Source organism: Gymnodraco acuticeps, unplaced genomic scaffold, assembly GCF_902827175.1.
Source record: "Gymnodraco acuticeps unplaced genomic scaffold, fGymAcu1.1, whole genome shotgun sequence".
In the NCBI taxonomy this organism is placed as follows: Eukaryota; Metazoa; Chordata; class Actinopteri; order Perciformes; family Bathydraconidae; genus Gymnodraco; species Gymnodraco acuticeps.
The window spans coordinates 1,261,091-1,289,084 of NW_022989843.1; the positions used below are offsets into that span (position 1 = coordinate 1,261,091).

General features: G+C 39.7%; 1 protein-coding gene across 2 annotated transcripts; it reads right to left on the reverse strand.

The window, feature by feature from the left end:
• tars1 (threonyl-tRNA synthetase 1) lies at positions 1-27,868 on the reverse strand. 2 transcript variants are annotated; one of them, XM_034237158.1, is made up of 19 exons: positions 27,682-27,868; positions 25,555-25,632; positions 24,824-25,014; positions 24,130-24,253; positions 22,729-22,856; positions 21,911-22,028; positions 21,766-21,830; positions 17,936-18,014; positions 14,697-14,843; positions 13,948-14,046; positions 9,169-9,335; positions 8,226-8,388; positions 6,369-6,506; positions 2,360-2,437; positions 2,173-2,273; positions 1,715-1,819; positions 1,485-1,557; positions 698-812; positions 1-580 (listed from the first exon to the last, which is right to left on the reverse strand). In XM_034237158.1, the coding sequence occupies exons 1-19, from the start codon at positions 27,739-27,741 to the stop codon at positions 432-434; spliced, it is 2,178 nt and encodes a 725-aa protein (XP_034093049.1). In that variant the 5' UTR covers positions 27,742-27,868; the 3' UTR covers positions 1-431. The 2 variants fall into 2 exon arrangements, with proteins under 2 accessions (XP_034093049.1, XP_034093044.1); XM_034237153.1 differs by having other exon boundaries at positions 21,911-22,037.
• Between the last annotated feature and the right edge of the window lie 126 nt (positions 27,869-27,994).

Consider the following 27,994-nt stretch of genomic DNA (forward strand, 5'->3'; position numbering starts at 1 on the left):
TTAAGAATAGATCTTGTATTAACAAAATTGTAACTCGTGTACGATTCCCTGAAGAAAGAATGACCGTTCGGACAGTGTAACGAACCATTACCCCTCTGTTTTAAATCAGCCTATGCATCAGCTGTTCGAAGACCTGATCACATAGGAGTTTACCTAAATGTATCTCTCTAATCAGACAGATTATGGACAGAAATATTGATTCCAAGGAAAACTCAATACCAAATATGATACCCAAATCATAGCGACACAGTAAAGGAGGTGAAAGAAGACACAATTGTCAAATCAAAGAAAAGTGATTTTCCAACGGGTAAGAAGCAGAGACGAGGCAAAATGTGATAGCAGTACCACAAACTGATTCAACCACATGGTTCTTCTAAAGTTAAAAGCTCTAGATCCTGTTGAGAGCGAGCTGATATCTGAGTGTGGGATGATCAGAAGTCCTCCTCAGCGTTCCGGCTCTTGCAGGTCTTCAGCTGCTGCAGACGCTCGATGCACTCCTCCACAGTGCGCTCGCCGTGCACTTTGTTGTCCCGGGTGCGCACATTTACAGTGTTGCTCGTCTTCTCCTTCTCTCCCACCACTTTTCCAAGCATGCAAAGAGACAACAAATAAATCAAATCAATATCTAGATGGACAGCGAGCAAGAGATGACAAAGATAAAGAGACAGGGGAGTGAGAGACAGAGTGTTGCACTGACCTAGGATGAAGTTGTACTGCGCCAACTGAGCATTTCTGATCTTCTTGTTCAGAGTGCAGCCGGGGTCCAGGTCCACCTCAGACATGAAGCCGTTGCTGTGGAACTCCTGCTTCACCTGCAACATTTACAACAAATAGTTAAGGCCTCACCAGCATGTGTCAAAAGCTAAATCATTTTGATTAGACTTCTAAAAATTGTTGTTTGTTTCAAATGAGGACTAAAACATTTTGGGCAATTTGGCTGCAATGATGATTGTGTTTCTGCCGCCGTTATGATCACACTGTGTGGACCTGCTGCTTTCTGCAATTACATGGCTATCAGGACTGCAGCTGCTTATTTCACAAATTGACTTTTTGTACATACAACACAAAAAAAGACTAATTCCAGGTTCCACGCATTTTAAAAAAGGCAAACAAAGCCTGTAACAACTTTTCTTTTATTATTGCTGGTCTGGCCATCAGTTAAAGAGGAAATGAACAGGTTTTAAACAAGCCAACAGATTAGTCAAATGTGTTTGGAAGTCAAAATAAAGGCAAATAATAACATGATTTATAAAAATAGAAAGAAATCACAACTCTACTGAGTACTGTCTCAGTTCCCCCAAAAGAGAGGAAGGTGATCTCGCTAAATAGAGCTTGATCACATCCCATATGATTGTCTGGTCATGACTTTTCCCCATTGGATGTAATTCTTTATTCTTAGCCAACACTCTTATGAGTTCAATGTATGATTTATTCTTGTTTTTGGAGCGGGAATGTGGACCGTAGTAGCTATGGTCGGTGTTTACCTTCTGAGCGTACTCCTCACAGGTCGGTCCCACAGGCACCACCATCACCTGGTTAGGAGAGAGCCACAGAGGCCTGAAGCAGAACATCACACATTCCACTGGTTAGCATTAAAAGCAGTTATCAATATAAATAAATGTACCGTAAGTCAATCTGAAAATCATTCAAAGTGCTCAGGAGGAAACAAAAATAAACTTTACAAAAGAAAATAGTTTTATGATTGTTAACGAACCATTTGCCGCCGTAGTTTTCAGTCAGAATGGCGATCATCCTCTCAACTGATCCCAGGATAGCTCTGTGGATGATCACTGGTCTCTTCTTGTCGTCACCATCATGGCTACACAGTTATTTAAAGGATGGGAGAAAATTAGGAACACACACAAAGAGAGAGAAGGAAACAGTTTTTTTAAGACAGTAAAAACAGTTACAGGTCATTACAATACATTTTAAATATATAGAGTCTTGAAAATATACATCTCCATAAATGCACATCATATAGTTTCATTTAAGTCTATCCTATTATCCTATCCTATATTAGCTTTAGATGTTTTTCCATCCGTCATGAACTAAACTATTTTTTGTCCATCTCTGATGATGCTATAATGTATGTGCATTTGCAGGATCAAACATTTTTTTATATTCCTCTGCCATTTTATTTGAAAATGTTAATAAAAGCAGCAGTAGAGCTACCTGACGTAGGTGAGGTTGAAGCGGATCGGCAGCTGGAAGTCCAGCTGAATTGTGGCACACTGATGATAGCGGCCGATGGCATCCTTGATCTGAATGTCAATCTGCACAGAAACGACACAAGCAATCAGCGGAAGCCCTCCTGCTGTTTCACAGTGAAAGCACATCATTACTGCGGCGCACAGCTCACCTTTGGTCCATAAAAAGCTCCATCACCGGGGTTCAGAACCCATTTCTCCCCAAATTCATTCAAGCTGTTCTCCAGTTGCTGGAAAAACAAACAATTACTGTTTAGTTACAATATCAAAGGCTGACCAACATGCAGATAACAGTGGTGTTAAGCAAAAGCTGTATACTTGGACCTGACATTTCCTTCATCTGGAACTAATCCCTGAACTGAGAAATGTGAACGTCTCAATAATATTTTGCTTGAGGGAGTTAATGAGGTGAGAGAAACATGCAGCAAGTTGTGTTCCAGTCACTGGACCAAGTTGGAGAGTCACACTTTCTTGTATATCATTTCCCACTCCAGCACAAGCACACATTCATCAGAAAAAGCCAGTGCTGAATTTAGAAAATGTTTTACTCGGAGAAAAGTGGACTTGCACGTCAATAAAAGCTCTAAACCTTTAAGGCATCTATAATTAACTTTTTTACTGCTCCAAATATTTTATTGCAGAATGTTATTCTTGTTTTGAAGACTGTCACTAACTGAGAGGTGTACAATTATAATTATTATTATTATGCAGCAGCACAATATCCATCAGCAATTTATAGGTGTTGATTTTTAAAAAGTTACTGCGGCCACTGGATTGATTGTTAATAAAACAACGTGATAAAAAAAAAACTCCCACTGCCGCCAGTGGGAAAAGACATGATTAAAAATGAAGTTACAATAAAACATGAGGACAGACCAATCAAAACACTGACTATAAACCAGGGGCGGAAATTAAAAGGAACTATTTAGCAGTTATAAAATACCAATAAGTACCCGTATACATATTTGACTATTCCCATTGAGTAATTTAGAACATATTAAAGTATGAATGAGAGGACAGTCCCCTGCGGGCCACAGTGTGTGTTCTGCTTCCTCTTTTATGTCATCTCAATAAAGAGAGAGATGACAAATGATTGGGAACAGTGAGGCATAAAAAGCCTCATCTTATTCTGTAATGATTTTTTCAAATGCATAAAAATAAACTGAATCACTGCCTGCGCCAACCAGAAAAGGTGCAGTCCACATCCATGTCCGAAATGTCCTCCTCATCATTTCTTAGACAGACAACGTAAAAACGGCGGTGTGGAGAGGAACGCAAACGTTCTTGTGGCTCGAATCAAGCAAACCATTGCAACCTGCACTTTATGTATGTACTTCTAAACAGAGGAGGAAGAAGTACTTATTTTACTTAAGTTTGAGTAGAAATAATACAGTGTAAAAATATTGTTACAAATAAGACTGTTACAAGTAAAAGTCTTACTTAAGTAAAAGTACAAAAGTATTGGCATCAAAATGTACTTATTTTGCATAATGTCTCATTGTATAATTATATATTAAATAACTGGATTCACTAATGTGTTTATCACAGCTGGAAAAGTGGGTCTACTTTTAATAATAGCTAGTAATCTGAATATATAAAAGTAAATGATCTAAAACTAACTAGTAACACATTTTCTCAATTAAATGTAGTAGTGTGTACATTATTGCCTTCAAAATAGTCGATTACCAGTATTAAGTAAAATATATATCCTCAAGTAAAGTAACCCAAAATTGTCCTTAAAGATCAAATGCAAAGCTTCCAAATATGCTACATTTTTATAGAAATGTTGTTTTTAAGACTGCCTGTATTTTTTATTTTATTTAAATCGAGATAATACACCCAAAAAAAAGCTTTTTATTGATCCAAAACTCGACCCAAAGCTGTCTGAATTTCTGACATGTAATTCCCAGCAGCCTCCGCGCGCGTGACGTAATAGTGGCCAAACAGTCTCTGGACCAAACATCCCGACTCGGCAGTCTCGGTCACATGTTTTTCGAAAAGAAAACTGAATTAACATGGGTTATTGTTGAGCTTTTTGTTGTACGAACGGTGCGGGATCTGGGAGAGTTTTACATGCATTTCCCAAAGACCAAATCATCCGCAAAAAATGGATTTTATTTAGTGAATCGTGTTGGATGGCAACCGACAAAATGGAGCAAGTTGTGTTCTGACCACTTCGCGTGTGATGCATACGACGTTGATCCTGCTATCATCAAGTCTGTTGGTGGAGAAGCATTAATAGCACGTCGGAGGCTGAAACCCGGAGCCGTCCCCTCCATATTTCAGCACAAGAAACCACTGAAAGAACGAAAGAGCCGGGCGATGCAGAAACGCCAAAGAATTGAGGTAAACAACTTTTGATTAGATTTCAAAGCGCACGGAGCACAGCAGATAACGCAGATAACGGAATTGCAGTTTTATTGCTTATAGAGGTGGGCACCGTTAGATTCTGTGTCTTTACGATCATAAACAATGTGTTGGATGTGGAGCTAGGATACGTAATAAGGGCGCTAGGAGTGATAGGTTAGCATTTTTCGCTCGGGGCTAATTCACTGTTAGCATTGTAGTTTATCTGCAGCTCATTCATCGCTCCTCCACTCATAACGGAAAATGTCGAACGTCCTACAGTCGGTGATGCAGACTTCTTCTCCCATCTCTTCCTTCACTTTCCCATAGTTGTGGCAGCACTTGTTTTCTCGGCTTGTAGGCATGGTCTGGCAGTTTCCACATCTACACCAATTCTCAGCACCCTCGGCCTCTTCCTCAGATGGCGAACTTGAATCATCGCCATCAGCACTTTCATCGGTGATATCAGGTGACGTTTCCTTGTATTTCCTCTTCGACATCAGAGGCTCGTATAGATATGGTTGGATGTCGACAACATACTCCAGATATTGGGTGGCCTCCGACTCAGAATCAGACATGATAGACGAAACTAAGTTGTACTATCGGCGGAAGCCGCTGTGAGCCGCTGCGAGCATTTTTCGCTCGGGGCTAATTCAGAGGCTCACTCAGAGCGCCTGGACTTTATTTTTCTAAACCTCTCTAAAAAGGTCAAATTTCACTTGTTTTGCATCAATCTTGATACAGGGTACTTATTATATGTTATAGTTTGGATTCCTAAAGCTTTTAGTCTATAGTCTACTCAGAATCAGACATGATAGACGAAACTAGTTGTACTATCGGCGGAAGCCGCTGTGATTGATAAGCCAGGTGGAAATATGTTTGGCACATCTGACGTCACGCGCCGCCATCTTGCGGAGGAGCGGCGGAGAAAATAAATCGTCGGACTTGGTGTTGAACAAAATTAATATTGCGCATTGCCAAACTCATATTATCTCCGATTTTAATACTGCAATATCTTAGATAGTGTTGTAGCTATATGATTTAGATTGTACTGGCAATTATACAAAAAGCTTTGCATTTGATCTTTAAGTACAGTACTAACTATATTACACAACTGCCTCTAAACAATCAGATCAAGAGAAAAACAAATGTAAATACATTCTCGTCCTGCTGTAATATTCAAGGCATGCTGCATGTCATTAAGAGGCTTGCCTCACTAAAAAGCATTTGTAAATACTTCATATACCGATGCTACTGATAAAACAATGGAGTTAACTTGTGGCGCTGACCTTTATCCAACAACTGTCGTTTAGTTTTACAGATCCATCCGTTAGACTTGGAGTTGTCCCAAGAGACACTCATGGTGCAGAGAGCCCAGAGAAATAGACTCATTATCACTCAGTTTAAATGACTCACTCTTGTTATTACTTTCTTTAAGAGTTTAAAACACTGCCTGCTCCATCCCAGAGAAGCATAAAGCTAAACCAAACAAGATGTCAAATCTGGAGCTGGTCCACAGAGGGTGAATTTCATTTGATACCAAAGGCAGACAGTGACGGCACTTGTAGATCCTCTGGAGATGAAAAGGCATTTTCTGATTCAGAACTGATATAAGCTCTGCCGAATAAATCTCATTCATTAACATATAAATGTTATCTGGGTTCACACGAGCATTCGCTGTCTGTGAAGTGGCTCCAACATTTCCATTTTGATAATATCACAGATCATCTTCAAAATTCTTCACTGAGGCTTTGTGAGAGTGTGCTGTTCACATTCCCATTACCATATGACAGAAACAAGAGGGCTTCCGATTACCTTTTCTGCTTGTTCCCAGACCTCCGGCTCTCCCAGGTACTTCTCTGGTCTTGTGGAGAGGTTGAGTTTGAAAGAGAAGCCAAACACGTTGTACACAGTGCGCAGGAAGTCCAGGCAGCCTTTGATCTCTTCCTCAATCTGGGGTCAAAAACAAAATGTAAGAGGACTAGCATCATCTCTTTTGACATAGCAACACGTTTCATTTCTCATGTAATGATTGGACCTTTGTTTGTTTTGGTATTTGCAAATAATTAAACTATGTGATGAATCAGAATAATATAATATGATAAAAGATCTTCCACTACATGTAACTTTTATCCATGTATTTTTTCTTTTAATGTTTATTTTATTAGCTTTTCTTTTTAATGACTGTTTTCAAATGCCATTTTCTTAATGTCTTTCATTTTTTGTAAAGCACTTTGAATTGCCTTGTGTTGAAAAGTGCTATATAAATAAACTTGCCTTGCCTTACATGTGACCAACCATGCAACTGTAATTGTTGGCAGCCACAGTGAGCTCGTAGATGCAGCACACCTCCATCCACTAGCAGTTAGCCAATTATTGCCTGACTTCCTTTATTAAATTACAGCAATAGTTGGTTTTGCTGCCAGTAAAAAGGTTGTGTTGAATCAATCAGGAATTAAATATAAAAGATTGCCCCTTAAACAGGCAATTTGCTACACCAGGCTGTAGAAGTAGGTGTAGCAGTAGGATTCCTCACTCTTAACCTAGGAATGTGACTCACAGCAGTGCCTGATTTGATTTAAAAAAAGAAAACTGTGTGCCAGCAAGACCCTGATTTACTGAGAGCCTTCAGAACTGTGCTTCTCAAACAGGTTTAAGTTCTTTGCCACAGAAAGCAAAGTACACTGTGATGGCTCCCACTTTGTTTACCACTGTGTGCTAGTTTCTTTTGTCTGAAAACGGATTCACTTGTTTTGAATCGTTTCTTTCATTTATAGAAAGTCAATTTACTGTATGATATCGGGGCTATTGGGCAATTATTATATTGTTATTGGTCTGACTGGCAAGTTGGAACATTGATGAAATGGTACAGCCAATAGAACACGATATTAGTATAAATAAAGTCCAGTACTAAAGAATACTGGAATGATTTGGCATCACACTTCTATGATATTGTGCCACTCATGATTGACAGCAGACCAGTGATATATCTTTTTTTTATTCCGCACATTCTTCTACCTTGTCAAAATCTGGCACCTACATTACCCACAATCAGGATATAATACCACTGCGGCATGTCACTGAACATTTCTAACGGCCACTATCTTCTGAAATCTGTGTACACTTTACATTTGTTTATAGTGAGTCACTGTTACCAGACACTATTACTGTATATGGAAAGTTTCCTGTAACCCTAATCTCTGATTTTTTAAAAAACGTTTAAAACACAGTACTCAAGGTGAGGGGAATTGTAATGTTGAGCTGTGGGGGAGAGAAGGATAATCACATTTTCTGACATGTGAGTTAAACACTGTGATGGAAATGTTGCTTATTAGTGGTTTTAATATGAAGGAAAGATGTTATCTATTGACACTTAATTAACAAGGGGAGTCTATGGGAGTATAGCTTACCCAAAGGGAATTCTATATAGCTTGGTTCCCACTTTAGTTAATTACTGTATAGGGAACCATCATGCCCTGGTAGACCCCCCCCCACACACACACAACAACACAGACTATATATATATATATATAGTCTGGATTTGGGCCTCGGGCGTTGAGTTTGACACCCCTGCTCTAAATGTAGAGGCTTCATCAGTCATCTCTTTTCATCAGACTCCAGAATGTGTGAACTTGGAATTTGAACTTGTCAGTGCTTGAGTGCGGGCCTCACCTGGTCCATGGTGCAGAAGATATGAGCATCATCCTGCTGGAAGCGGCGGACCCGGGTGAGGCCTGTCAGCGCGCCTGACAGCTCGTTCCTGTGCAGCACGCCGAAATCGGCCATGCGAATGGGAAGCTCTCTCCAGGAGCGTGGCCGGTGATCGAACATCAGACTGCAGACAAACAGACATTGTGGAAAAACTGCACAAATTACAACTGCCTACCTCGACCTTGACTTATTGCAATAATTGCATATTGCTCTACTGCTTCAATACTGCTGTGGAAGACTGCATTCGATATTTGTTTAAACTGACATCCAACACATTGACAAAGTGTTTGCACGCTCAATTTCCATTTCAGTATGATCTCCAGAGGGGCTGCCGATGTGGATAGCACAAAGATTGGTAAAAAGGAGATAAAAGATTTGACTACAAAGAGCTGCAGCCTGGCTCTTTACACTGCAATGCAGCAGTAAATTGAACTGGGTCATTCAAAAACTGAAAACATGAAGAGAGCGTCAGTCTATCTCAAGTTAAGTGGAACTGGAGGACAATCTATTGTAGCAGTAAAATATGAACCTATTGGAACTATGGATCCATTTCATCAAAAACTGTCTCAACTCAAATAAAAACTGTGTAAACTTTGAAGCTATTCAAGAGTGGTCAAATATTTCCCCTGTTTTCCATAACTGTGGTTAACAAAATATTGGTAAACAACTGCACTCGGAGATCAGTGCTGCACACACATTTACTTCTGAAGCAGAACAAACAACCTTGAGTCTTTTCTCTCATTAGAGGCAGAGACCAAGTCAAATATGTATTCCACACCATAGCAAGGCCTGATAGCCCATGTGGAACAGGAGTGGGTGTGCTATTTATTTATTTTTTATCTATAATCTTGTCTAGTGTATTGCTTTCAAACATCATCTGAATGTGAGGAAGAGGAGGCCTCACCAGTGTCCCGGGCAGTTCATGGGTTTGAGGGCGAAGGTCTCCTTCTCCACCTCGAAAGAGAACATGTTCTCGCTGTAGTGCTGCCAGTGGCCGGAGGTCTGCCACAGCTTACTGTTGTAGATATTGGGCGTCACCACCTGCTGGAAACCCCTCTTCCTGTACTCACTCTGCCAAAGACAGAACAAAGGTTTTCTCACAAAGATGATTTTAAAATAAGACTGCTTTGAACTACTGGCACCTCAAGCAACTCAGCTTCATAACCCTCGCTACACATCACACCTACAGTTTAAACTGCCGTCTAGTCCTGGGGTTTGCTGATGAATAGTGCATATCCTCTAAAACATGAATAACTCAAAAAGCAAAGGCTGAGAATTAAAAAAAAGCAAACTACCTCTGAGAATGTTTAAACGCTGGTAATGCACCATCAGTTGTCTGATGTCAGTGTTAACATTCAAACGATGTGTGAGAAGAAAAAAAAAAAGGCAATTTATTTTAGATCCCTACGGACCCTACAAATACTTGGATGCTGTAGGTGTTCTGTTGCTTGTACAGGCAGAGCTGTTTAATAAACACATCTCATTACTCCTCAGTCAGAAATCTATTGTTACTACATCAAAGTAGAATTGCTTTCAACGTGTGCTGCTTTAGGACTGCAATGAATGGAAATCAAGAAAGTAAGTCTTTAAACTAAGAGCAATTCTGTGGCGCTTTATAATAAAACTGCTGCAGCTTTTCTTCAAAGCTGTCAATAATATTTGTTTTACATGTTGTAATGTATTCCAAATATTAATTATATGCTTTTTTTGACATTAGGTTTGCACAATGGGAAGGACACACATTGTTTACATTGCGTGCCAAAGCAAGGCAAGTCTATTTATATAGCACATTTCAACACAAGGCAATTCAAAGTACTTTACAAAAATGAAACACATTAATAGCATGTAAGAAACATATTAGGAAATTATATCTAAAAACACTCATTTAAAAAGCAATGATATAAAATGGCATTTAAAAACACTAATTTAAAAGCAAAGATACATGAATCACAGTCAGTGAGTTTTATTTTTAAATGCACATTAGTTAAGTTTAAGTTGTCTTTTCTAGGACTTTTTTGGTGTCCTCCGCGAACCAGGGTCTTGAAATCAAAACGGCACACGTAGGGGACTTTAACCCCAATAATGACTTTAACTACCTTTGGGGGGATTCAACACAAGGCAATTTAAAGTGCTTTACAAAAATGAAAGACGTTAAGAAAATGGCATTAAAAAGCAAAGATAATAAAAGTTACAGTCCAGTTTAAGATATGAATATGTCAATTAAAAGCAGCGGCAAAAAGAAAAGTCTTCAGCCTGGATTTAAAAGTAGTCAGAGTTGCAGCGGACCTGCAGGTTTCTGGGAGTTTGTTCCAGATATTTGGAGCATAATAACTGAACGCTGCTTTACCATGTTTAGTTCTGACTCTGTGGACAGAAAGCTGACCAGTCCCTGAAGACCTGAGAGACCTGGATGGTTCATAATTTAGCAGGTCAGAAATGTATTTTGGGCCTAAACCATTCAGTGCTTTATAAACCAGCAGCAGTATTTTGAAATCTATTCTTTGACACACAGGAAGCCAGTGTAAAGACTTCAGAACAGGAGTGATGTGATCCACTTTCTTAGTGTTAGTGAGGACTCGAGCAGCAGCGTTCTGAATCAGCTGCAGCTTCCTAATAGATTTTTTAGTGAGACCTGTGAAGACACCATTGCAGTAGTCCAGTCTACTGAAGATAAAAGCATGGACAAGTTTTTCCAAATCCTGCTGTGACATTAGTCTTTTAATCCTAGATATATTCTTTAGGTGATAGTAGGCTGATTTAGTAACAGTTTTAATGTGACTGTTGAAACTCAGGTCAGAGTCCATGACTACACCTAGATTTCTGGCTTTATCTGTTGTTTAGAACATTGCAGACTGAAGCTCAGCGCTAACTTTTATACGTTCTGCCTTGGCTCCAAAATCCATTACCTCAGTTTTATCTTTGTTTAATTGGAGAAAGTTCTGACACATCCAGTCATTGATTTGTTCAATGCACTTACTCAGTGTTTGAATTGGAGCATAGTCTCCTGGTGAAATATTTACGTAAATTTGTGTGTCATCTGCATAGCTATGGTAACTTACTTTGTTGTTTTTCATTATCTGAGCCAGTGGTAGCATGTAGATGTTAAAGAGAAGAGGCCCCAAGATGGAGCCTTAAGGAACCCCACATGTCATATTTGTCAACTCAGATGTGTATGTACCTATAGAAACAAAGTTTTTTCTGTCCTTTAAGTAGGATTCAAACCAATTTAGAACTGTTTCCGAAAGTCCCACCCAGTTTTCCAGTCGGTCTAGTAATATGTTGTGGTCAACAGTGTCAAACGCAGCACTGAGATCTAATAATAATGCTAACACTACTAATTAAATAAAGTTCTGCCACTGTCTGTGTTTAAGTGGATGTCATTGAAGACCTTTACAAGAGCAGTCTCAGTGCTGTGTAAGTAATTACTCAACTGTTGAAAAACTACTTTTTCAATGATTTTACCTAGAAATGGCAGGTTTGATATGGGCCTGTAATTGTTCATTGCTGAAGCATCTAGATTATTATTTTTTAAGAGCGGTTTAATGACTGCAGTTTTCAGGGCCTGTGGAAAAATACCTGAGTGAAGAGATTTATTTACTAAATGAAGTAGATCTGAGGCCATGCAAGGCAAAACATCTTTGAAAAATCCTGTTGGAATAATATCAAGGCAGCAGGAGGAGGATTTCAGAAGTTGAATAATGTCCTCTAGGTTTTTATCATTAATCTGATGGAATTGTGTCATGGTGTTTGAATTGATATTAAGTGGAGATAGGGACAACACATTTGCTGTTCCTGATGCAGAGGCACTGACTGCTTGTCTGATTTTCTGAATGTTGTCAGTGAAGAAGGAGGCAAAATCATTGCACGCCCTGGTGGATAGAAATTCAGAGGCTACTGACACTGGGGGTTAGTCAGTCTGTCGACGGTAACAAACAAGGCACGTGCGTTGTTTTTGGCAATGATGTCAGAGAAGAACGATTGTCGTGCAATTTTCAATTCCAAATTATAAAAGCCAAGTCTCTCTTTATAGATTTCAAAGTGAACCTGGAGATTTGTTTTTCGCCACCTAGGTTCAGCTTTTCGACACTCTGTTTTCACGGTCATGGCCTTTCTCCATGGAGATATTTTCTTGCCAGTCACTTCCTTTACCTTAGTTGGAGCAATGGCATCTATAACATTTTAAATGTTTGAATTAAAATGATCTACTAGCTCATTTACTGAGATGTTCGCAGCGGCAAGTGTGGAAGAAAAATTTCCCTAGTATTGTCAGTTAAATATCGCTTTGTGGTTACCTCTTTTTGAACATTTTTGTGAACAGAAATAGAGCTCTCAAAGAAAACACAGGAATGGTCAGAGAGTGCAACATCAGTCACCACAACCTTAGAGATATTTAGACCCTTTGAGATAATTAAGTCCAGAGTGTGCCCCTTATTGTGCGTGGGCTCCGTCACATGCTGAGTCAGTCCATAGCTATCAAGAACAGAAAACAGTTCTTTAGCCCCTCTGTCATGGGGGTTGTCAACATGGATGTTAAAATCACCAACAATGACTAGACGGTCAAAGTCAATACACACTATAGGCAGCAGTTCAGTAAAGTCATCAAACAAGCTTGCACAGTATTTGGGTGGTCTATAGATATTTAGGAACAGAGCTCGAGAGGAGCATTTCAGCTGAAGGGCCACATATTTAAAAGAAGCAAAGTTCCCATAAGATGTCTTCCTGCATTGAAGGGAATCATTGAACAAAATAGCAACTCCACCCCCTTTCTTATGCATTCTTTCCTGACTCATAAAACTGAAGTTGGGAGGTGTTGATTCGATAAGAACAGCTGCACTGTTATTTTGTTCAATCCAAGTTTCCGTTAAAAACATAAAATCGAGATTGTGCTCAGTGATAAAATCATTGATTAAAAACGTTTTTCCTGCCAAAGACCTGACATTTAATAAAGCTAGTTTAAGTTTGTTAAATACACTATCAGTAAGTTGTTTTGTGACAAGCTGTGGCTGACATGGAGTCACTGCCAAATTTGATAAACTCACAAACGTTTGAGCGCTTTCCGTTTCTAAGCTGATTCACCGATCTCAATCTATTACCTCAACACAGATATCGGCAAAGCTACTGGCAGGCAGGGCCCCGGCTTGTCCTGGAAAGAGTTGAGTGCCATACGCCCTTGAGCCTGGACCCAGCACATATCAGTAAGAGTTTGCTGCGTTTTGTACACACACACATTCTTATCAGGCTTCGGTGACCGCAGATGGTGTCTTGAAGGGGGGGAAGGTGGTTGACGTAGGCACGGTGATGAAAGCGATATCATTATTGTGGGAATAGAGGGAACAGATAAGAGATTTGGCAATAATTGATTATATATGCTTGGCAGCTGGTTTTTAAGAGTTTATCCATATGCCCATCAGTTTCAAGACCTTGACATTAAGCTATATCATTAACATACCCAATCCTTTCCTATTCCTCTGTTAAAAAACTATTTGACGCAATACATCATTAAAACTATAAACTTGTAAATATGTGAAGCGGTTATAATTGCATAGCCCTTCTAGAGGACCAAATCTGTTCTTCCTTCTCCCCAGGTCTCTCTGCTAATTTGAACTTTCTAAAATGTACTCCTTTTCTCCAGTCTTAAAGTTTAGAGTGAGATCCCAGCAATGGTCAGACAGCTTTGGCTTACTTGGATGAACTCAATCAGGCTGTTGTAGATGAAGGCCCCCTTAGGCAGGAAGAAGCAGCTCCCTGGACTCAGGTCATGGAAGAAGAACAAGTCTTGCTCCTGAACAAATAGATTAGAGAAATCAAAAGAGCAACCACGCAGGCAAAACTGGTTTCACTTTGAAATAATGAAACAGCTCAGCACATGTTTAATGTTACCAGGGTTTGACAATGTACTGCTCAGATCCCTGTAACACACCTGCTTTTATACTGGCAACAACAACAAACACACCCTGAACTGTCAATTCCCCAATAACAATGACATTCCATATCATTTTATAGTAATATAAATCACGTAACAGTTAGACAAAAGTTTTGTTACACAACTGTTCCACAGATTGTAAAGTCCCTCTAATTGAATGCTGCATTATCACTCAAATCTGAAAATGGGACACGGGTTAATTTTTTATAAATGCTATTCTCAGCATTTCTTCTTAGATTGATATATAAAATAGCAATTCATGAAAATTACCAACTTTTACAAATTCACTCAGTAAGTGATACATTCTGAATAGTTGTAGGATAATGAGTACTTCATGTTCTCACTGTTCAGAAATGGCTTTGACTATCTTGTCTGTTGAAAAGGCGTAACATCAAACACATTCCTGGCTAAAAAGGTAGTATTTTACCTGTATTTCATAACATACTGACATACACTTGCTTCTAAACTTGTAAGAGACTTCTCTACTTTTATGACAGATAACTTCTTACCCGGCCCAGTTTGCGGTGATCTCTGTTCTTGGCTTCCTCTTGAAACTTCTCCCATTCTTTGAGCATTTTGGGGTCAGGGAAGGAGATTCCGTAGATCCTCTGGAGGGTTTCCATGTCCGCCTTACCCTCCCAGTATGTAGACGAATTCTAGCACACCATAACAAGAATATGTGAGCTTTCATCAGTCTTATGGGTCCACCAAATCCCTTGGGAATACAACATCAGGTAATGCTGCTCTAGAAATGGGGACACACGTATGGTGGCCCTGAGAGCTCAACAGAGCGTACACTAGGAAAAGAAAACACATTCGAATAGACACAACGCAAAGAAACAACACAACAGCATTTAGAACAAGCGCTCCAAATAGAGAAGATCACAACAGAAACTATTTCTAGCAGACAATAAAAAGTAGAAAAAAACTGTATTTTTTTTAAGTTGATCTGTCTGTGGTGTTATGAGTTTGTTGCAGTGCTTATTTTCAAAGCTGTGCATCGATGGATTTGTGTGTTGTCAAATTGCTGAAGATATTTCTTTATTTGCAGTGCATTGAGCTAACGGCCATAGTACATACAGTGGGGCAAAAAAGTATTTAGTCAGCCACCAATTGTGCAAGTTCTCCCACTTAAAAAGATGAGAGGCCTGTAATTTACATCCTAGGTACACTTCAACTATGAGAGACAGAATGGGGGGAAAGAATCCAGGAAATCACATTGTAGGATTTTTAATGAATTAATTGGTAAATTCCTCGGTAAAATAAGTATTTGGTCAGCTACAAACAAACAAGATTTCTGGCTCTCACAGACCTGTAACTTCTTCTTTAAGAGCCTCCTCTGTCCTCCACTCATTAACTGTATTAATAGCACCTGTTTGAACTCGTTATCAGTATAAAAGACACCTGTCCACAACCTCAAACAGTCACACTCCAAACTCCACTATGGCAAAGACCAAAGAGCTGTCAAAGGACACCAGAAACAAAATTGTAGACCTGCACCAGGCTGGGAAGACTGAATCTGCAATAGGTAAGCAGCTTGGTGTAAAGAAATCAACCGTGGGAGCAATTATTAGAAAATGAAAGACATACAAGACCACTGATAATCTCCCTCGATCTGGGGCTCCACGCAAGATCTCACCCCGTAGGGTCAAAATGATTACAAGAACGGTGAGCAAAAATCCCAGAACCACACGGGGGGACCTAGTCAATGACCTGCAGAGAGCTGGGACCAAAGTAACAAAGGCTACCATCAGTAACACACTACGCCGCCAGGGACTCAAATCCTGCAGTGCCAGACGTGTCCCCCTGCTTAAGCCAGTACATGTCCAGGCCCGTCTGAAGTTTGCTAGAGAGCATTTATGATCCAGAAGAGGATTGGAAGAATGACATATGGTCAGATGAAACCAAAATAGAACTTTTTGGTAAAAACTCAACTAGATGTGTTTGGAGGAGAAATAATGCTGAGTTGCATCCAAAGAACACTATACCTACTGTGAAACATGGGGGTGGAAACATCATGCTTTGGGGCTGTTTCTCTGCAAAGGGACCAGGACGACTGATCCGTGTAAAGGAAAGAATGAATGGGGCCATGTATCGTGAGATTTTGAGTGACCTCCTTCCATCAGCAAGGGCATTGAAGATGAAACGTGGCTGGGTCTTTCAGCATGACAATGATCCCAAACACACCGCCCGGGCAACGAAGAAGTGGCTTCGTAAGAAGCATTTCAAGGTCCTGGAGTGGCCTAGCCAGTCTCCAGATCTCAACCCCATAGAAAATCTTTGGAGGGAGTTGAAAGTCTGTGTTGCCCAGCGACAACCCCAAAACATCACTGCTCTAGAGGAGATCTGCATGGAGGAATGGGCCAAAATACCAGCAACAGTGTGTGAAAACCTTGTGAAGACTTACAGAAAACGTTTGACCTCTGTCATTGCCAACAAAGGGTATATAACAAAGTATTGAGATGAACTTTTGTTATTGACCAAATACTTATTTTCCACCATAATTTGCAAATAAATTCTTTAAAAATCAGACAATGTGATTTCCTGGATTCTTTCCCCCCATTCTGTCTCTCATAGTTGAAGTGTACCTATGATGAAAATTACAGGCCTCTCTCATCTTTTTAAGTGGGAGAACTTGCACAATTGATGGCTGACTAGATACCTTTTTGCCCCACTGTATGTGTTTAATAGATCAGAAGAACCAATACATTGACGTTTCACTCAGAGGTCAAGGAATAGACGATAGGGTTAGACGTTAGGAGCTGATTTTTGGATTATCTGACCGCAACCCACGTCTAACACTAGGTGGGCAGAGACTCAATAGGTTTGGTTGGATCGGTATGTTACCGAGAAAAGAAATCCAACCTTATCGTTATTCCGAAAGGAAAAAACGACGGGGTAGATTCTTCTCCAAAAAAATATGAACTGGTGTGTTAATATCTTTCTTATCTCCGTCTCCTCTGGTGTGAGGGAGAGAAGAGTCCGTCCTCGCTCGCTGTGGTGTCGGCGCGGAGGGATAAACTAGCAACAGGTATGTTACTGTTTGAAGAAAAAATCAAACCTTACCGTTATTTCGAAAGAAAAAACGGCGGGGCAGATTACAATATTAACTGGTGTGTTAATATTTGTTCAATTCTTCTGCAAAGCAAAAAAGTAACCGACAAGCGCCCGTCGACCGAATGTTAGCTTGGGTTCAGTCTGTGGACCGTTAAGCTAGCCCGGCTACTGATATTCGAGATGTGCTCTGAAGCGAGAAGAGGTGTTTGAATGACGCTGCGATGTAGCGCAAGCTACTTAAAGGGTGGGTGGATTCCCTGACGTAGACGTCAAGATCACCAGCCAATCAGTATTGGCGTAATGAGATTGATGCTTCTGTTTGCATACGCGTTGAGGCGCATCCCATAGTGAGACATCGAACGGAGTGTTATGAATGAGAACAGGTTTATTACCAGGTAGGTTTACATGTACAAGGAATTTGACTTGGTGTCGTGGTGCATAAAAACAAGAATTAAAAACACAGGTAGAGAACTAGAAAAATATATAGTCAAATATAACATTTACATTGCAATGGAATGAAATAAAATACAGCTGTAATACAAAATACCAACCATTATTGGTATATTAATAGCAACCATTCAGAGCACAGCCTTAAAGACCTTGAAATATTTCCTGGTTTATTTTGCAATAAATACACATACAGTAACCCGTCTGCTGTACATAATGACAGTCTAAAAAAAGAAAACCTCACCTTGTGGATCTTAAGGGCCTTGATTTTCCCTGTATGTCTCACATGAGGCCCGCGACACAAGTCAATCAGGGGACCACACCTGAAATGCAGAATGTTAAAAGAGTTAATGCATTAAGGGCTATTATAATAATTACTCAAAAAATAAGAAAACTGTGCTTTTATTTGGGGCCTACAAATGTGCCTTCCTTTTCAGAGGAATCAACCTGTTGGTCAAAATGTACCTGAGACACAGGGATGTGAGGGTTTCAGTTTTATAAAAATAGAAAAAGCCCAGAAGCCCCGCAACAACGGTGCCTCACATCCTCAACGTAATCGACTATTTTTCAGACGTGTCAGGTTACAAAATAAACTGGTCAAAGGTCTGAGGCAATGCCCCTATCGAGACTCTGCCCACCTAGTGTTAGACGTGGGTTGCGGTCGGATAATCCAAAAATCAGCTCCTAATGTCTAATTCAAAAGGATTTAGGAGAAGAGACTGCGGTACTTTAGAGAATCCGACTGCACTTTCACTATCCGACGTGTTTATGATGTGCCAGCGGACGTCATAAATGTGCGTCTGCTGCTGTGGGGAAACTATGGAAACTACAGTTTTCTATACAGCGGACTACAACATGGATGTTTAATAAGAACGACGGGCTACTGTAAATTCATCTAGAGACTCTGCACCGTGCTCTGATGCTGTTGCTTTATGCTTTATGAATGTGGACAACAGAGAAACATATTCTTCATGACCAAAGTTGGAATTGAAATAAAAAAGGAAAGTGAAACTTATGCTCGTCACCCTCTCCCTCCGGTCCACATTAATACAAATGATCCCAATACGTATGATTGTATGAACTATGAACAGATCTTAAAATCAATACAAATGTATTTATTATAAACGTTAGTCCTTAACATCTATCACTGTGTATATCACCATTCAAACATCTTTTAAAAGTTGAACAACCCCACACAGCTCAGTAAAGACTGTGAGATGTTGACTTTATTTGATCATTTCAGTAAAAACTAACGTTCGTATTTCTCTTTTTGATTATAATACTGACGAACGTTCAGAAAAAAGCACTTTGGAAACTTACCACATACGTTTTAAAAAGCTTAATAAGCACCGTAACTTTCATGATATAATTTCTCGGTCATAATCGGTTGTTTCCGTGAATGGCCGACTGTTGTGTGACGGCAGTTTGAAACCTCCTTTCCTTTCATCTAGAGAATTCGAACGGCACTTATCATGGCTGCCAGTGAGGGACTTTCGGGTCATTTCACTCGGTTAGGAAGGTTCCTAAGCTAAATGGACTATTCGACTTCAGCCGTGGATGACAATTTGCATGGTGGCCATCTGGCCTAACATATCTGGGTATCAAGCTCACTCCACAGCTGGAAGACATAATGACTAACAACCTAATCCCATTATTCGAAAAAATAGAACCTATTTTACAAAATTGGAGTAAACTGGGGTTATCACTCTTGGGGAAAGCAATACTCTAAAGAGGGCAATAGTCCCTAAAATTAACTATGTAAGTTATATGCTAAGCTTGCCACGCAATGCATTATTGAAATATAATAAAGTTGTATACAACTTTCTATGGGATGGCAAAAGACCATATATAAAATCGCACAAAACTTTACGCAGCCATAGAGGACGGCGGCCTAGGCCTTCCCCATATAGATTGGTATCACTATGCGTTCTGTTTGAAACAGCTATCAAAAATGTATATAACAACTGGACAAGCCCCAATATGGGTTTCTATTGAAAGAGACCTTGTAAACTCTCACCATATCCATGCTTTTATCACACAAACAAATGGGGTCACCCCTAATGATAACCCAGTCCTCACCTTTTCACAGGAAACATGGAGAACCTCACACAAGATTACAGGCTCAAATCCCACTTTTACTCGTAAAACGTCACTATGGCATAATTCAAATCTGAAAATAGGCAAAAAAACAATTTACTGGTCTGGGTGGTTGAAATTGGGAATCGTTTATATTGGGGATCTATTTGAAGAAGATCAATTTATGTCCTTCGAACAATTAAGGAAAAAAAATAGACTCCCAGGTAGGGACTTTTGGAAGTACTTGCATCTGCAGAGTTGTATCCTGACACGTCTTAAACAATTACCACTTATTTCAAAAACAGAGATACACGTCATGCTAGAAAGAGACTGGCACTTAAAAACTAAAACGTCATGCTTTTATAACCTTATGAGGGAATCTCATCCACCTAAATGTGTAGGCCTTAAGAGATGCTGGGAGAAGGACATAGGGGAAGAGATAACTGTTGAAACATGGGGGGAAATTATTGGGTCATGGTTGAAAGTTTCAAGGGAAATACAGACACGTCTGATTAATTATAAAGTCATCAATAGAACATATTGGACTCCAAGTAAAATGGCAAGGCTAGGACTCAGAGGCTCTGACTTGTGTTGGAGATGTGATACTACATGTGGCACTCTACTGCACATGTTGTATTCATGCCCCATGATAGATATCTTATGGTCGAAGATTATTACCTACAGTGATGGCCTCCTCTCTGGCACAGGGACCAATACTTTGCATACTAGTATGGTACCAAAGGAAAGTTGTCTGAATGCCCATCAGATCTCATGGTGCAGAATAGCACTTATTACTGGATGTAGGATAGTGTTGCGACATTGGAAAACTAGAGGGGATATATCCTTTAAAAAGGTCCCATGTCATGGCCATTTCTGCTGATCATAATTCCATTGTTGAGGTATACTAAAATAGATTTATATTGTACAATTTTCCAAACTCACATTGGTTTCTCATGTATAGTATGTGTATTCACTCTCTGTCCTAAACGACTTGTTGGAGCTCCTGCCCCCCCCTCCCTGTGAGCCCAGTGGCCGTCTGCGAGACAGCGTGACACCGCAAAACTCAGCCTGGGCACACACCCGCAGCCTGGCTGGGAGTTTGTGTGCCCAGGCTGAGTTCCACGCTGTTACACCAGTGAGCCAGCTCACAGTGTCCCGCTCCTCGCAGCAGCGAGCCTCGCAACGTCCTGCCGAGTGTGTGTGTGTGAGGAAGTCCACGGATTGGTCCAAACGTAACGGCTCCGGACGTAACGTAACAGCTCTGGATTGGTCAATTTGGACCAATCTGCGGAGCCGTTACGTTACTATACCCGAAATACGTCACTATGCCCAAGAAGTAAACAAAGCAAAAAGAGAAATCCACAACGAGGCGTTCTGGGGCAGCATAGACAGGTCTTTTCTGTATTAGAGTTTTACTCGCTACAGAGTGTACTTTGAGGGTTTGTGACTCTGCAGACCGTTTACATGAATAACAAGCTACATAACACACAAGTAGATCTGTAATAACCAGAAAAGCATGACATGGGACCTTTAAGGAATGGATGGACGAAATAGCCAAAATCTCCTATGACAGATTATGCTATAAGATGATAAATAGAATGGATATCTACATGAAAATATGGGGCCCTTTTGTGGTGGTGACTTGAAGTGCTGGAGAGCTCAACCCTTTCAAATAATTGAAAACCCAAAATAAAGTTATAATGTGATGTACTACGTATTTTATGTATGTGTTGTTACATATATCATGTATATCGTGTATGCCATGGATGATGCTCTACCTCTGTGATGTTCCCTTTGTCCGTCTTGTCAGTTATTGTCCTGTCTCTGGTGTAGTTTGCCATGGTACTTTGATATCTTGATATGTGATACATTTAGCATTTAGCTGTGTTGTTATGTATGTTTTTCTTTTTCTGGAAAAAAAGAATAAAAATAAAAAGGGAAAAAAAAGAATCATTTTTTGAAGTAAAAAACATTTGAGTGCATGGGGCCACAACTCACCTGTACACTGTGGTGGTGGGAGTGGTCACCTTCTCATTGAGAATGCGGCACTTGAACTTGTTGTACTGTTAAGGAGAATACATGCTTTTAGAGTTGAGCTAATTATTAGATGTTTAGTTTTTCACACGTTTGTGTTTTCAAATACCTTGAACATTTCCAACAGAGTTTCTTTCTTTATCTCCAGCCTCTCAAAGGGCTGCTTCTCCTTGATAATTTTCTTGCACAAGGTCTCCAGTCCTGGGAAGTCATTGCTTGAAACACCACTGTCAAAACAAGAGAGAAACACAACAAGAGCATTACATACAATGACTAGTCCTACATTAACATGCAAAGTGCACACAGTGCTAAATTAAGTCAGCCAGGGTTTATAAAGGGCATCATGGATGAGACTAAGGTTTGTTCACCAATGTAATTCTTTGACCTCCAAAAACTTCTAACCTCAGCCAAGCATGGGCAAGTATTTAAAAGTCCTTGGCTTGAGGGGCTTGAGCAATGTCAAATATCCTTGCAAAAATCGTCTCCAAGAAGTCATTAGCATAAAAGGACTTCATTCGGGAGGTTGTAGAATTAATTGGACAGCTCTCCTCACGCTCTCCTGCAGCCTGAAGCAGGCAGAAATGTGTCTGTTTCAGGAAAGGTCAAGTGAAAAGTTGTTTACTGAGAAAAAATGCTTCTTTTGAGGGTGTCTCAACACACTTTCAAAGCACTGGTGTTGTTTTGAATAGATTTGCTTTTAGACTCAGAATTCTGCAGGCAGAAATTGGAAGATGCCATTTCAAATCCACACCCTACGAAAATCAGGCTTGACAGCATGTGTGTCATTACAATCCACCCGTTTTGTTTTGCCAGACAGTGAACCCAACTGACAGTTGCTAAGGCTTGAAGTCAAACTAAAATAACAAAGAGCTTATTAACACAACTAATTATACCGACAAATCTGAAAACAAAGCCTGTTTGACTTACTCAGCAGTGCTCTCCAAGAACATGTCGTAGTAGAAGCCGTTCTCGATGGGGGGGCCGTAGCACAGGCAGCCTCCATACACCTTCTCCATGGCTTCACCAAGGATATGTGCGCTGGAGTGCCAGTAAACCTTAATAATATAAAACAAGATATTTCCTGATTAGCAAAAATAGTAGTGCAGAACATCCCTTTGTTTATTAATAATGGGATGCATGTGCTGGCAAATTGGTAAAATGAGACTCTTGAATCTGTTCAGTGCTTCAACTGACCTTTTCTTCAGATAAAATATTCAACACCTTTCAGACAATGAAACTGAAAATGGAGATTATAATAGAGGAGCTAGTCTTGTGATTCGCTTAAGAGACCGGTTGCTGCCAATTTTATGACAGTACAATACTGCAGCAGTATTTTACATTCTCACATCTCCTCTTAATGTCTTTGCTGCTTGGACACTTGGTAAATCACGGAGCTTTGAGGTTTATTATTGATTGTAAACCTCTCATTCATCACTTTAACCTTGCCTGCACTAATAACATGTCAATAAGGTTGAATGAACTCTGCAGGATGATGTGTACCGCAAGTAACAACCGGATTACTCACCGAGAAAAAAAAAGGAAATTATGATTTCTTCTTTTAACAAATAATAAAAGTCTAACTTTAGGATATAATTAATATGTTTAAACGTGGAAAACCGGCTAAATTGTTGTGTACTTCCGAACATGTTTGGGAGACATCAGAGGGAGTTATATAGTATATGACTGTTTATGAATATGTATCTCATATCAAGTTATATTGAGCAAAACGTATCAGGGTGCATGAAGTACCCTCAATATGAACTTGACCTCAGCATGTACACTATTGTGTAACTTGGAGCCATTACTTAATTTCCTAAGAAATTGCAAGAACATGACTGAAAACCCCAGCTACAAAATAGTACGATTAAATAACCAATGTTTCATTCCAGGGAAATAGGGAGGCGTTCTATTTAAGGAACAGAATGAGTCAGGAAATGATGTCGAGTAAAGTTATGCAATACCTGTGACTATAAGAGATTGTGATTGGTATGTTTGGTTTTGTTGTAATAAAACATGTAGATTTGGAAGCTACTGTTTCCAGTCTTTTTCTTTTGGTATCCAGAAATGTATACAATTGATAAGCTTTTGGAAACTCAAACATAGTCTCCAAGTTAGTACCATCAGAGAGCACTTCAATTAAAACAAATATTAATTTGTCAAGATATTTCATCATTGTTCCATTTCATAGCGTTTGAGTTCAAATAAAAGCAGATATGTTTTTAAAAAGGGGGCAAACTATGCATCTAAAATAAAGGGTTAAAGAGTCATTTACTACAGCAGGAAAAAACAAATAAGCAATGAGTCAGCCAAGGGATGGAGTTGACTTACAGCTTGAGCCTCCTCATCATCAAACTTCAGCAACTGAAGGCTGCAGTCCTCCTCCAATGGTCGGTCCAGATCCCACACACCGTTATTCACTTTAGCAATCACTGTGTTGTCAGCAAGGCCTTGACTGAACGTAAAACAGGAACATATTTCAAAATCTAATCATCAATTCATTGTGTAGACATTGTGTAGATGTAAAAAACATCAATATTATTTTGAATTTATACTAGCAAGACCAATTCATACAAAAAGCTAATTCAAGAAGTCATTCAAATGATGCCTGAGATATTGCATTCAGGACATTGGGATGGACAGTCATCCCAAATACAATGAATGAATGAAGCAATGCAGCATCCACTCAATAATAGTGATATATCTGCTTACAGTACAGTACATGTCCTTTTGTTTACTGTGCAGTCTGGTCATGTAAATAAATGTTATCAACATTTAATTTAACATTAATTCAGTCTTGGCACCTGTTGCATATAGACTATCCAACGGCAAAGCTTCTACGACTTTTACTTTAATGAGGCCTTTTGAATGAAGGATTAAAGGCTTTATAAATAAAATTGACAGTTAAAGTTGGGAAATTAAATCCCTGAACCACCATTATGGTTTTCCTTCTTTGTTGTGCTGCATGAAAACGGGCTTTCAATATCATCATATAAAGTGACAGGGATCCTATCATCACACTGACCTGATTCCACAGGCCACCTGGTATGGTGTAGTCTTCCAGGATTCGGCATCCACCACCTTCCCATCAGGCAGAGTCACCTTGATGGCCCGGCTGTCCTTCGCAGCCCGCTCAGCCATCAGAGCGTCATGCTCGGCTTTCAGCTTGGTGTACAAAGAAAGACGCTTGTCTATGTACTCAGGGGCTGGTGTAAGCTAGAGGGACACAACAAAAGTAATTCAGGATACAAAAAAATGCTGAAACTGTATAACTTTCATTGAGTGTCAAGTTTTTATTTATTTAAATGAAATATTTTTCTCTTAGACTAGCCAATATATTATTTGTATTTCTCAGCTTGTCTGAGGACATAACAGTGCGAACAAAAAGACAAACCTGCTGTGTTAATGGGCATTACATGTTTAAGATGACCAAAGTATTTTCTGTTCTAAAACTTGTATCCATTTGAACTTTTAGCTTTAACTGGGCTATCTCAATGTAATGCCATTGATTCAATTTGACCTCTTATTCATCAATGCACATGAAAAGATGAGCAGGGTTTTACCTTATACTTGTTTTGACTATACAAGTATCTGATCAAAAGCTCAACAGCCATGAAGCCAGTGGGAGTCTGCTTTGAGATGTATGAGCATGCAATGAAATGCATCTATTACAATACAGTTATTGTAAACATTGCTTTATTATGATATCTAATAAAATCCTCTTCATTCTTTCTGAACACAAATTGAGCAACTTACCTCGGCCCTGCCTGCAGATTGCCCAGCAGCATTTTTAGCCTTTTTCTTTCCTCCATCTTTACCGCCTTCAGTCCCCCCCTGTCAGAAAATATTAATAAACTTTATAAAGAAGAAAGTGAATATAGGACACGCTCATTTTCAAGCTGTTTCAGACATAACTTATTTGATATGAATTACAAACCTGATTGATTGATTGATTGATTGAAAAGTTTATTAACAGCTTGTATATTGGGTACAGTACAGTACAGCTCAAAACATACAATTGTTAAGGGGATGCAGACCAGAGAAAGACTTTCGTCTTGTTTACATCAGGGTCCCCCATTTCCAATTCATCATATCATTTAAGACATATTTGACATACAGATGGCTTATTTACAATTTACATACAGGTGGTTTTTTTACATACAGATTGCTTGTTTACAATTTTCATTTTAGATTTCGTTCTAATACATCCTAACCGGACATTTAAGACATACCAAGTCTACAGATATACAGTTAGTAACAGAGTCTAAAATGGGAGTATATACATAGATGGGGGGGGGGGGAAGCTGTCCATTGAACGACAGGTTGAGATTTGTACCATTACCGGGGCCAGTTTTGCAATGCTCTCCCCCGAAGGTGCTCTTTAAGAGAGGTTTTGAAGGTAAGTATAGTTTTACTTTCCTTTACAGTTGTGGGAAGAGCGTTCCACCTTGATGTGGCATAATTGCGAAACGTGTATTCCCCCTTTTTTGTGCCAAATCTGGGTTTCACATGATTTGTGGAGCTCCCTCTGGTGTTATGATCATGGTATTCCTTGACCTTTGGGAAGAATTTTGACATGTACATGGGTACCATAGAGGTGTAGTGGATCTTGTAGACCAGGCCCATTGCAAGTAGCTGTACTCTGTCGTCTACTCTAAGCCATCCTAGGTTGTCAAAGTGGGCAGAGGTGAGGTGGGTTCTAGATGAAAGGTCAAGCAGTAGTCTGACCAGTTTATTTTGCGATGTTTGAAGTTTTATTTTTAGCGCCTTGGAGGTGCTATGGTACCATGACGTGCAAGCATAGTCATAGTACCCTTGAATGAGTGCTCCTGCCAGAGTTTTCAGGGTGTTTTTGTTTACCAGAGAGGAGATCCGATATAGGAATCTAGTTCTTTGATTGACTTTTTTTATTACATTGGATGCCATTTTGTCACAGGAGAGGTTTGCCTCAAGAATAGATCCTAGGTATGTAATTTCCTTCTTACTTGTGACAATAATGTCGCCCACTGCAACTGAGAAGTCGTCGGATTTGCTGAGATTATGTTTCGAACCGAAGAGAATGGACTCTGTTTTACCCAGGTGTAATGATCATTTATTATCGGCGAGCCAGGTGCAGATTCTGCCGAGCTCGGAGCTGAGGGTTTTTTCAACCTGCAACCTGTTCCTGTCAGAGACCAGCAGGGCTGAGTCGTCCGCGAACAGGAACAAGTTGCAGTCACATGCTGATGACATGATACATACATACATAAAAGGTGCATGTACACAATATTTCACATTACAATAGTAACATGTAATACTTATATTAGGCACATTTATATTAACACTGTAAACAAATAATTATTTTGAAGAGACCTTCCTCACTGGTAATTATATCGCCTCAAAGCAGAACAATATGGGATTTACAAAGGTGTATGAAGTAGTCTTCACCACATGACAGAGCCATCCAAGTTGCAAGGCACACTATGGTTATTATTAGAAAGTTGGGGGAGTACCACCCGTTTTAAAGAGATTGCTTTTATATCACAAAGGTGATAATTGCAAGTCCATAAGTGTTGCCTAACGTATCCAGAAACAATGAAACATTCGATTGTCGGAATTTTGCATTGAGTTTGGCGTAAGGCACTCTCGAGCTAAGTGTGATGGCTACAATGTCCAGACTCGCTTATCTGAATTGTGACTCCATTTTCTTTAACATATTTAAACACAATGAATGGTATCTTTGGAGTTACATGTTAGGCAAAGTCAACATAACTTATAAAAGCTAGGCAGCCGCAATACTAGCACCGCATTGCTGGTGGCTAAATGACAGCATTTATCTGGCTACAGGCTAAGCTAGCTGCTATCTCGCTAATATAACTTTTAGACTCAAGAATAAAGCTTCACCTTTTTTTTCTCGTCCACTTGCATCTCGCTCATTTTCTCCACGACGGCCTGGTCAGCCATAACAAGTGAAAAGCTACCTCACTTTGAGAGATAACTTTAGCACGCCTGGGCAATGTGTGAGTTTATACTGTCAGCACAGCAGTGAGGATACCGGTAAAGGCTGATGACGTACCCGGATATTGCAATTCTGATGCAATGTTGCCATCGAGGAATTGCTTTGTTTGGCAGAGGCTAACATCAGCCGTCTTGTTCTAATATTAAAGTAGCGTTGTTTTGTTTTTTTAACCTGATTTGAATTCAGTGCTTGATTTAA

What these genes read in the sequence shown, in the direction of transcription:
- tars1 (XM_034237153.1), bottom strand. Translation starts at nt 27,741, where the DNA reads ATGGCTGACCAGGCCGTCGTGGAGAAAATGAGCGAGATGCAAGTGGAC. An exon ending in TCTGGGAACAAGCAGAAAAG is followed by an intron (nt 2,438 to 6,368) that starts GTAATCGGAAGC and finishes TTGTTTTTCCAG; the next exon opens with CAACTGGAGAACAGCTTGAA. An exon ending in GAAAACTACGGCGGCAAATG is followed by an intron (nt 1,558 to 1,714) that starts GTTCGTTAACAA and finishes GTTCTGCTTCAG; the next exon opens with GCCTCTGTGGCTCTCTCCTA.